The sequence below is a fragment of the Sesamum indicum genome, linkage group LG1 (genome assembly GCF_026168435.1).
Source record: "Sesamum indicum cultivar Baizhima isolate 11 linkage group LG1, ASM2616843v1, whole genome shotgun sequence".
Classification (NCBI taxonomy): Eukaryota; Viridiplantae; Streptophyta; class Magnoliopsida; order Lamiales; family Pedaliaceae; genus Sesamum; species Sesamum indicum.
Genome location: NC_142657.1, coordinates 21,037,405 through 21,048,117, shown reverse-complemented (window position 1 = coordinate 21,048,117; position 10,713 = coordinate 21,037,405). Strand labels below are relative to the sequence as shown.

Genomic DNA, 10,713 nt, shown 5'->3' with positions numbered 1-10,713 from the left:
GAATGCTTGTGTCCGGAGATTATATATCACTCAAGTGATCGTGCGTTCATTACTCTGTTGGTTATGGCATGGTTTTGATTGATAACTTCCCATTGGGGGGGGGGGGCATCTATCATTCTTTTAAACAACTAATATCGATCAAAAAATCATAAGTACTATATGAAATTATAAATAAAGTGGTGTGTGATGTTTTTGGCACATAGTTAAAGGGTAGTTCTATTAACTTAACAAAAGAATATTTCATATTCAGACTGATAGTTTTTCGATAATAAAATTCGTTGAGAAAGAATAAAAGTGTATACTACCAATAACTGTCCATTTAAAAAGGTTTTATTTTATAGTTTAATGCAAAAAAAACAATATAATTTTTTAGTGAGAAATGCGAAGTATCCATATATTAATGGGATTAAATATATTTTGCACTTCTGAATTATGCACAAAGTGCATTTATATCTTTAAATTATAAAACGTAACAAAATAGTCCAATAAGATATGGATCAATTTTTTCTATGATGAAAATGCCCTTATAATTTACACCTCTAAAATATTTTGTTAGAATTATTCTCCTAAATATAATCTGAACTATTATAATATTTTTTAAGTAAAAACTATCTAAATTTTATCATTTTTATACAAAGTATAGAATCTGTACAAACTCTATAAATTTAAAATTCTTATACTTTTTACATAATTGGTAAAATATTTATATAATTTTTGCTTGTGTTGTTATATATACTGAACTTCTTTTAAAAATAAGTTATTTATACAATTTTAAAATATTACACCCACCATATATATAGACACTGTAAAATATGCAAATATATAATATAATAAATATATAATATTATTTAAATTTTGAGTAATAATATGATATATTTTTAATATGTGAACATGTAATTGAATAAAAATTTATAATTTACATCACATGCTTTTTCTTACATAATTTATAAAAAGTTATAAACTTTAAATATTATTTTAAAATAAATTTAATCATTATAAATAGTTTAGGCGGAATTTTTTTAATAAAATATAATTTAGGGAGTAAAGTATAAGAGATAAATGAGAAGGCATTTTTGTCATAACAATATCGCACCTCGATTCGTCTTACCGCGCAGTACAATGCGTCGCCTCACATTCCACTGCTGTCAAAACACATAAACCATTTCCCTCTCTCTCTCCACACCATAAAGACAAAAAAGAGAATAAAATCAAACCAAATGGCCAACAGTACCGCCGTGTACGGCGGACTGGGCTGTGGCACCGCCTGCATATTAAGCATGGTGGACAACGGTAGCGTAGAAAGCCGGCGCTACTATCTGGCACGGCGCACACTTATGGAAATGCTTCGGGACAGAGGCTACGTGGTGGCCAACGTGGAGGTGGAGCTCTGCCGCTGTCTCGCCGACTTCCGCGAGGTATTCGGCGACAAGCCCGAGGCCGGACGTCTCCGCGTCATTGCTTGCCGAGCCTCTGATCCATCGCGGAAGGTATACCTCCCTGTTTCTTTGCATGGTGTAAGAGTATATATAATATGTATGTACATGCAAGATGTATATATACTACAGACGATGTGGTAGTAATAAGGTAAAGAGAAGGTACGAAGAATCTGTCTTTGAGATCTGAGGTTCCTTGTTTATTTTTCTTTTTGCTGAATCGCATTACTGTATATTGGCCTACTAGTGATAAATCCTTTTTCACGTACAGATTCTCGCCATATTTTGTGAAACTTTTGAGATCAGAAAGCGAAATATTGTTGGTATACTGAGTCAGATTGTGAACAAAGAAACATTGGACAGGGTGATCTTAATCCTGCAAAGCAAGATGAATTTTCATGCTCAAAAGGTTTTGGATGAGTATCCAGTTAAAGTTGAGACGTTTCCAGTAAGTTCACTGAATTTACTCACTGCAGTGCTTTCATATGATGCTGTAAAGCAAAACTCAGAAGACAGAAGTGTTGATTGTTGAGATCTAGTATAGAAAGAAATATCACAAACATCCCACTTTTATCCTTTTGATCTGCTGTACTTCATTGTCATGATTCAATGTTCTGGTTTTAGTTGCATGTTTTCTGAAGAGGCCGTCATTGTTAACTTAGTCCTAACTTTAATTGGTTCGATCATATTCACTTAATGATCTAAAAGAACATATTACCCAGTCTTTGGACTTTTGCAAGGTGACTTGTTCTGCTATAGCTTCATGGAACTCAGCCTCTAAATTTATTCTCACGTAGTTGGAAAAGCACTTCTCTCATCTCATTCTCCTTAAAATTTGTGGCTGATAAAAAATCTAATTCATTGCCCTTTATAGATTACTGATTTTCTGGTCAACATCACAAAGCATTTTCTGGCAACAAAGCATGAGATTTTGACTCCTGAGGACAAGGAAAAGCTTCTCAAGAAACATAACATTGAAGACAAGCAGGTTGATTTCTTTCTGAAATTTGAAAGTCAAAATTTGGATTCTGCTACTTGCGTGGTAATTTAGAAACCATTACGGGTTGATGTCTGAATCTAAGTTGTTCCTTACGGGTTAATGTGTCCTGTAAGCTACTCTTCTTGTGCAAAGTGCTTCTATGTGATTGTTAGTTGTCCCACTCACCTTGTTGCTTAAGCATGAAATGTACATTTATAATGTTGTATGGGTTTCTCATGAACATGTTTTTCACTCGTTGCCAGCTTCCAAGGATGCTTGAAAATGATGCAGGTGGCCAGGTGGTAAAGGTAACTTATTCTAGTGGTGTCACTGGTTTAATCGTCACATATCGTTGTGTTATGTGATTCCGTCCTGCTGCTCTACTCACTGATGGCCGAACCAGAAGTACATTTCTTTCTCGATTGATGAAAAAGGATATCACTTTTTTGTTGGTCATTTTAACAGTGGAGATCCAATCGTTATTTTAAGTGCAACAACGTTATTACAAGCAATTCGTTGGAAAACTTAACTATATTAATAGAAACGGGAATGTGTAATTATTTTGAAAAACTGAAAACGGTATTTCGGCCATTTTTATTCCAGCGAGTTAGCAGAACAAGGGGGCTATGATCTATGCGTCATTTTGTACTTGTAAATTTTAATCTCATTTTAAGTGCCAAAACAATATTTTGAATTTCAAGTGCAACAACCCAGTAAGGGTAAAACGAAAAAAGTTTAATTAAATCTAGCTGTCTGGTGGACATAAGAATCTTGCAACTACTCCAAAGTGGCAGACCTACTCATGCACTCTCTTCAGAAGCTGCGGGCGAGATGCATAATGCACGGAATCCTGAGAAAGTCTTAACAACAATGCCATTAACATATCCTCCATTGGCATCTTACAGTGTTGTATATATTTGAAGGGAATACTGATTTTCTCTATACGAAGTTGGCTTCGGATATAGAAGCAGCCTTTCCAAGTACAACAACCTAATTAAGAGTGATGCCCACATACAATGATTTTCTGGAGGGAAACTAAACCTGCACCAGGATGGTGGAAACAGCTGCTTCATGGACTCTTGCCTACCGGGAGACTCTTGAGAGATGACCGAGGGGAAGGGCTAAATACATGGTAGCTAAGCACAAGTGCTGGACATCCGAACTTGGCATGGAAACAAGAGTTAAGAAGATCGAATATGGTAGACTTGGAAGTGGTTCTTGAGCTTGTTAATCAAACCCCTCTGGTGGCACCTCATGCTAACATACCACTTATACTAAATTGATTAAGGACAGGTCATCACAGAGAGAGCATAAGAAAGTGAGAACTCAAAAAGAACAAGAACATTGAAGAGTGTCAAAAGCAACTTATGCATCAACTCAACTCTTTAAAAGAAGCAAGAGAGTTATTTGACTTGGGAAGCCACTATGTTGTGAAAATGATCATCTCAGGGACTGGAAGACAGTGTCAGCAGCTTCTGATGAGGCCTTTAAGAACCTGGTTCTCCTTCTTAAGCTGTGTAAAGTTTAAAAACAAGAGAATAGAGATGTGTAGATTTAGGAGCTAAAAGAAAGATGATGCCGATTGTGTTGTGCAGACAGTAAATGTAAATCAATGTACAGAACATGCAAAAACATCCACCAGCACAAGTTTGATGTGCCGGACATTTACAGAGGAGGTGAATAGACAAGTACACTTGAGATGTGATGCTGTAGGTTGACCATTTGGATAGAAAATTAGAATATGATTTAGTCAAGTTTTCTTTCTTCAGCTTGTTCTTAAAGCACGGTGCAAACCTGTAGTGCCCATTGCAAATTTTTGGTGTATATATTTCCTTAGTTCTGCTTCCCAAAGACACTAAAAATGACATTGGAAATCCAATAGGTTACCTCATCAACTGTTTTACTAAGCTCTTCGACAGCTTTGTGGAGTGTTGAAATTGTTCTGGATGTCATATCATCATAAGCTGATTCCACTTCTTCCACTGAGTTAGGATCAAAGAAAATTCCTTCTAGAATGAACAACTGCTCGAGTAGCTCGACATCTTCGGCCTTCATTTTCTGACTCAACTAATTTTATGAGGAAAAGTTGCTTAGATACAGTAACCATGACGTTTCAGGCCAAGAATTGAAACAAATTCAACCTTTTCCAATATTCTCTCACAAGACTCATTTTTCGTCAAAGGCAGGGCTCCAAGACCACTGGTATCTTCATCTTCCTTAAGACTGACATGTGGTAACGCCTTTATATGCTTTGCTCTGCTCAAAGAAGACAAGAAGGTAATGCTCAACTTCAGTAGTACATATAAGAAAATATGCACAAGTATCAGTTATTTCCCACAACATATTTCTTTTACCACTTATTGATGCCAACTACTGGAGTTGAATGGCAAAATCTACGAATTTGAAAGCACAGTTTTAATGTAGATGGACTTATTAGAAATTCAATTCATTCGGTTTTATATGCAATTTTAACTCCTTGGCTGATATTTGAAGAATTCAGAAAACGTTCAAAAGTAGATTTGTATACCTTGCACCAAAGCGAAGAGTTGACAGACTCTCTGATGCATTTGAGGGGCTAGGTGAACAGCAACAAAGCAGTGCTGTCTGGGAATTTCCTCCCTGTGAACTGCTCGGTAAGTTGATCCACATAATTAACTGAATATTAAGAATATGATGAGGTTAACATGAGGAACTAACAAGAGCATCCTGCAGGATCCGGGTAAGTTTAGAATCACGATAGGGTATATGGTTCCCCTTCCCTGGTGAACCTAATGCATTTATTACATTCCCAAGTGCTGATAATGATTTATTGATAGTTTTGGCTTCTTCAAGTACTCTGCCTTCAGCTCCAGTTCTCTCTGCTTTCTCAGACCCGGCCAGATCGACAAGGATCAACTTTCCATATCTGTCATAATTTCCAAATGCATAATTTACTCTCCATTTATCTAAACAATTGCAAATTTTGGCAATAAACAACCTTTTCTCGTTCTTCAGTTCCTGCTGGATCAAGAATATATATATACAATGACTTCTGCTGCTGGCCATATTCATTTCTATATGTGTTAAATTTACAAACTCTTCTAAAGCAGATGACAAAAAAATCCATGATTGATGTGCAAACTTGGGCATGACAACAGAAACGAATGTATACAAACTAAATTCAAGTAAAAAATATAAAGGATACGGGTTTCCCCCACAGCTCTGTTTGCTATCCCACTCTGCACAATGATTAACTGCATTGGCATTTCAACAACATTGACTAATATCATGGGGAATAGAAGGAACTTTATCTTACAGAAAGACTTCGTAATGCCTCTGCAGAATCTGAGATGGAAATCTGGAAAGTGAAAATGAAGCTTTTGAAATTATAATGTCAAAGCCATGAAGGTAATAACACAGAAAACAGAATAGATTTACGCAAATATGAACACCGAAAATCATTAACAGCACAGTAAAATTTAAAGCAGTTCAAAATTTTTATTTTGCACATGAAAGATTTAGTCCACTCAGCTCTATAAACCATCCTTGTCCCAAGCACGATAGAATTTGGATTTCTTATCATGTGCTCGATAATCAGATGAGTCCATCATATAGATGGAAATCTCATCCAAATTATCAACGTTGTCCTTTTTGAGATTCTAATCAATCCCATTCAAAAAGGGAATATTACTACCTCTTGGAATATATTACACTTACGAATATCTACATACCTAAATAAGACCCAGAACATTCCTGCCATTCACGCCTACTCCAATTAGAAAACCACCCCATCTCATGGAGTAGTTTGACCAGCAGGGTTGTGCTAGCAGGCAAAAGATAGCTGCTAAGAGAGAATTTCAGGTCGAAAAACAGGCTTGTGGCCCATTTCCTTTTATTGCCTGGAAAGGACACTACATCCAGAGAATGACCGTGCACACAACTATTCTCCAAACCACGTCCCCTTTCTGGCTAAAAGTTATGTTTATCTTGTGCTCAAGCAGTCCAGAGGAGGGATGTAGGGGGGATTACTACCTCTGTTACTCCACTCACAAATATTCCATGCACTTTGCTCTCCTTGATCTGTAAGTTGTCCTTTGATAGATCAAAAAGGTCCCTAAAGAATGAAAGGTACCCATTAACTCAAAATGAACTCTGATCTCCCCAAAATATAGTTGATATCCAACTTCAGAGCAGATAAGGCAACTGCTAATGCTTTATTGAGCAATGCAAACCTGACTCTCTCCAAATATATTTCTACCTGTAAGCATTATATCGTAACATGAGTACTTCATGAGGAATATAATCGGGAAAAATGAAGTTCTAGGAGAAGTAGTTTCAATTAGGATTTTCATACCATTGATAGTTTGATTGTGTAACGGGTCATATCATCTGAAAGTTTGATAGCATTGAAAAGCCCATCCACCACCCGTGGCAGTAAACCCTTCTGTTCCTCATTGCACCCTATAATGCCTGGCCCCTAAAACCAAAGAAAACAGATACGTAAGCACTATGTATGAAGGTATTTGATTCACATTACAATGTGAAAAGCTTACCTCCATACTGTACGTCTTTCCTGCTCCTGTCTGGCAAAACATATGTGCAAAACAAGGTTTACGAAGTTGGTTAAAACAGCATCAGTAGAAAGGAAGAACAAGGAAAGGACCGAATATATACTTGACCTTATTAAAGGACAAGGCCAATACAGATACCTTGTTGCAATAAGTGCACAATGACCATTTGACATTTTGGTATATGCTAAACCATGCAACAAGAACTGCCAGTTCATTCATGCAGAACAAAAGTGCGAACAAAAAGGTATAAAGGAGAGAGACACATAATTCTTGTTTGTTTCACTGATATTAAGGATTACCAGTCAACAGGTAAGACAACTAGAAATCATGAGTCAGAAAGTTCTTTCATATGTTACAGTTAGCTCATGATGGCTACTCATCTCAGTCGCGAAGTTCTGCCATTTGGCCTACATCAAGAGACAAAGGCCTAAAAGGCCTGTAACATATTCCTTCTCGATTTATTTGAGATTGCTGCACATACACACAAATAACAATTGGAGGAGATCACTCCAAAATCAAATCAAAGTATCACAACAATCAACTAGATATTGTGTTGTGATCTTGCAATTACATTGACAAATCAATTTTGTGATTCACTGACAGCGAATTACAGAATAGGACAAGTCTGAATTTGAAACTAGTAACACGCCTTCCAACTAGATCTTCCAATTTCCCAATAAAATCAAAATTTAAATTTTCCCACTGAGAGGATAGTAATGACAAAGTAAGCCAAAAAAAGAATTGTATTTCATATGTTGCTTCTACTTTAGTAACTATAAGATAATGCAGAAAAAACAGCAAAGCATCATAAATTAATGCTGACATAAGGTGATCAAGAAGTGATAAAAAGTAAATCTTAATGCATGTATTTAATTTATTCAGAGCTATTAGAGCGGGATCCACTCTTTGGGGAATATGAGTCGAAGCAATAACAAGAATATTTCTAGTGGAACAGCTCATGATCATTCAAGTCAACTTTAGTAGGTATTATCCTTGGCATGGCTTCCCGCAAAAGTCTCAAATCTGCTCCTCAGTAATAATTGTTTGGAGAATGAAATACTTGTTTGTCATCCCAACAAGTATACGATCTGGTACAAGAACTAAGGTTGGACCCGTAGGCGTAGACTATCAGGTTCAGGTTTAAGCCTTATTATATATCCAGATCTATTTAGACCTGCTCTCAGTTGAACTTTTGGATTTTCAACAAAGGAACAGAAATGACAGATCTCATTGTTAACAGGAATATCAAGTCACTTGAAATATTTTCTTGGGAAGTTGAAAACAATACAAGACGCTCTTCTGTTTTCCTCAGAATGCTTTACTGCATTAATCTGAAATTATGGATATTTAACATGATCCAGTTAACCTGAAAGTCTTAGGAGTCCACAGGAATATACCTGTCCGTATGTTATAATCGCCCCATTCACTCCATCCACGACACCTGCTCCATATAAATTATGTCCAGTGATTTTGAAGTGAATTTTAGCCTGTGCTTTAGAAAAAACTTGAATACCAAACAAAAAAAAAAATGTTGTGGAAGAAATTCTGATAGAACCTTTTACGATAGGCAAAGCAAGGAGTTCATATATGTCAGCTTGCTGTGATCCTTGAAAGAATACCCTATCAAAATGGAACTTAATTTCTTCTTCCTTCTCATCCTAGCATGGATCAATTCAAGCATGTTAAACAATGCAATACCCGAATTCTCCTTGAATACTTAATCAGTTATATTATCAGTCAATGTGCATATGATCTTATATTCTTATAGAAAATGATAAGTGTAACATGATCTGAATAGTGCCACAAGTATTTAGCCATAACACCACATCTCATCTAACAAAATCACATAACATCAATACACATAAATTTCCAATGTACAACTATATGTCTACATTGTTCACAATGAGGTTGCATATGTAAATACAGAAATTGGAAGTTGGACTTTATTAATTGCGGTGGGAAGGGGAAATGTCTTTCTCAAAACTGTCCCACTTTTTTATTTTAATTTTATAGAACACCACCTATGCCTAGTTGGGGTATGTGTGGGTGGCTGGGTGTGTGTGTGCGGGGGGGGGGGGGGGTGCGGGATATTATCATAAGATGACTAGTTAAAGTGCTTGGCAGAAGAAAGACAATAAGCAATTTGTCTAAGTTTTCATGCATTGTAAATTTTGTACATGTGCTTCTTTTATTTCTTTGTTGTTGTTTCTTTTTCTCTTCTGAAAAAAGCATTAACATGTGAGTTATGATCACCTTCAGATCAATTGTTTCAGAATTTTGAGCTTTGCTTCTTGATTTTTCTTTCTTTTTTCTGGGGGAAAAACCATTAATATTTGAGTTCATGATTATGATCCCAATAACTTTACAATCCTCAAAGTCAAGTATACACATGTCTTCATAAAATGATACATGCATATACATATGATATCAGACAACCCTCTGGAGTTTAGGTGCGTAATCCACTCTCATCTTGAGCAGGCATACATACAGTATCGTACATATACACATCTGCAGCATCTATATAAAGATCCAAAAGAGCATTAGCAGCGGCCATCATCTCACGTATAAAACAAGAACACTAGCGGTAATAGCTTAAAAAAGAAGGCAACAAAGAGTTTTCTACCTTGAATATGAAGGATACAGTATCAATGGCGCGAATGCTGACGGAATCACCGTGTTCGAACTTTTCCTTCAAACTCAGAGGTCTGAATAGTGCGCTGACTCTTATGTTCGGCATTTGTCGCTTTCCTTGTGTAGATCAGACATACATACAAAAACTACCACCGACTGATCGCGATCAGTTCATTCACAACTTCCTATTCTGCATCAGTTACGCTTTACAGAATCAAAATCTCTGCCATCAATGCTATTGCAAAACAACTCACGCGTCCTGTAAACACACATAATGGTACATACGGAAGTATCTAGAGAGAGAGAGAGGTACCCCTGCAGAAATGCGGAGAGAAGGATTTGAAATCCCGGAGGCTCCACTAGAACTTTCCGGCTGCTGTGTTTTTGGGCCCCCGCTCTGTAAATCGTCACCCGGGTTTGGCTTTGCTCAAACTTCGACTTCTCCTACTCCCACCACAGGTGTATGTTTGACGTTGAAATTTGGAAAACAAAAGCTAGAATCATATATTTTTTATATATATTTATATATATAAGTGTATATATATTTAGCATATATTTAGCATTTTGTTTGTGATTGAAATATGTATATATATGTATGATTAGACATGCACTTGCGATGTGAAAAAGAAAAAAGAAAACACAAAAACACAAACAATGAAATCACACCTAGACTAGACAAGACGTAAAATATTGGATTGGTTTTGACCCATATTGGGAAATCCAAGCATAGGGGCATCTCAATAATTTGTCAGTAGTTGGAAAGAAAATGCCAAATAAAAATAGAAATATTAACAGAACGATAATCAATCATTCAAAAAAATGAAATCTAATAAATGTATTTCACTCCTGTATAGTAACTTGAAAATAAGAACCACTATATAAATAGAAAATTGTAAATCTCAGTCGACATATTTTACTTTTACCTGAATAGTTTATCTGATTATCGAAATTGAATATGATGTTTCTTATTTTGTTACTTTGGACTATGTTTATTTCTTAATTTTTACGAGAAACTTACTGTTTAGTAACTTATATTAAAGCTAAATTGAAAAGGCATCATAAATGTTAGAAATAGCTCATTCTTTTATTTCCAGCAGTCACTTCATCGGTGCAACATATG

General features: G+C 36.0%; 2 protein-coding genes across 7 annotated transcripts; one reads left to right on the top strand and one right to left on the bottom strand.

The window, feature by feature from the left end:
• The first annotated feature begins 1,099 nt into the window (after nucleotides 1–1,099).
• Nucleotides 1,100–3,122, top strand: RPB5E (RNA polymerase II fifth largest subunit, E). Its single transcript, XM_088875136.1, has 4 exons — nucleotides 1,100–1,487; nucleotides 1,705–1,881; nucleotides 2,308–2,421; nucleotides 2,676–3,122. The coding sequence occupies exons 1-4, from the start codon at nucleotides 1,218–1,220 to the stop codon at nucleotides 2,775–2,777; spliced, it is 663 nt and encodes a 220-aa protein (XP_088731262.1). The 5' UTR covers nucleotides 1,100–1,217; the 3' UTR covers nucleotides 2,778–3,122.
• A 141-nt stretch (nucleotides 3,123–3,263) lies between these two features.
• On the bottom strand, nucleotides 3,264–10,135 carry LOC105169657 (ATP binding microtubule motor family protein). 6 transcript variants are annotated; one of them, XR_016062319.1, is made up of 17 exons: nucleotides 9,907–10,123; nucleotides 9,586–9,783; nucleotides 8,518–8,620; nucleotides 8,360–8,403; nucleotides 6,945–6,974; nucleotides 6,746–6,868; nucleotides 6,624–6,649; nucleotides 6,424–6,505; nucleotides 5,708–5,749; nucleotides 5,597–5,630; nucleotides 5,390–5,465; nucleotides 5,110–5,317; nucleotides 4,940–5,031; nucleotides 4,554–4,668; nucleotides 4,300–4,479; nucleotides 3,795–3,925; nucleotides 3,264–3,686 (listed from the first exon to the last, which is right to left on the bottom strand). XR_016062319.1 is itself a non-coding variant. In XM_011090135.3 (16 exons), exons 2-16 carry the CDS (start codon nucleotides 9,697–9,699, stop codon nucleotides 3,878–3,880), a joined length of 1,317 nt encoding a protein of 438 aa, XP_011088437.2. In that variant the 5' UTR covers nucleotides 9,700–9,783; nucleotides 9,907–10,122; the 3' UTR covers nucleotides 3,264–3,877. The 6 variants fall into 6 exon arrangements, 5 of the variants coding, with proteins under 5 accessions (XP_011088437.2, XP_011088429.2, XP_011088449.2 ...); XM_011090135.3 differs by having other exon boundaries at nucleotides 3,264–3,925; nucleotides 9,907–10,122; XM_011090127.3 differs by lacking the exons at nucleotides 3,264–3,686; nucleotides 3,795–3,925 and having other exon boundaries at nucleotides 4,037–4,479; nucleotides 9,907–10,128.
• Between the last annotated feature and the right edge of the window lie 578 nt (nucleotides 10,136–10,713).

What these genes read in the sequence shown, in the direction of transcription:
- LOC105169657 (XM_088875135.1), bottom strand. Translation starts at nt 9,699, where the DNA reads ATGCCGAACATAAGAGTCAGCGCACTATTCAGACCTCTGAGTTTGAAG. An exon ending in GAAAGACGTACAGTATGGAG is followed by an intron (nt 6,869 to 6,944) that starts GTAAGCTTTTCA and finishes CTTTGGTTTTAG; the next exon opens with GGGCCAGGCATTATAGGGTG. An exon ending in ACTCTTCGCTTTGGTGCAAG is followed by an intron (nt 4,669 to 4,939) that starts GTATACAAATCT and finishes TTCTTTGAGCAG; the next exon opens with AGCAAAGCATATAAAGGCGT.
- RPB5E (XM_088875136.1), top strand. Translation starts at nt 1,218, where the DNA reads ATGGCCAACAGTACCGCCGTGTACGGCGGACTGGGCTGTGGCACCGCC. An exon ending in CCTCTGATCCATCGCGGAAG is followed by an intron (nt 1,488 to 1,704) that starts GTATACCTCCCT and finishes TTTCACGTACAG; the next exon opens with ATTCTCGCCATATTTTGTGA. An exon ending in ATAACATTGAAGACAAGCAG is followed by an intron (nt 2,422 to 2,675) that starts GTTGATTTCTTT and finishes ACTCGTTGCCAG; the next exon opens with CTTCCAAGGATGCTTGAAAA.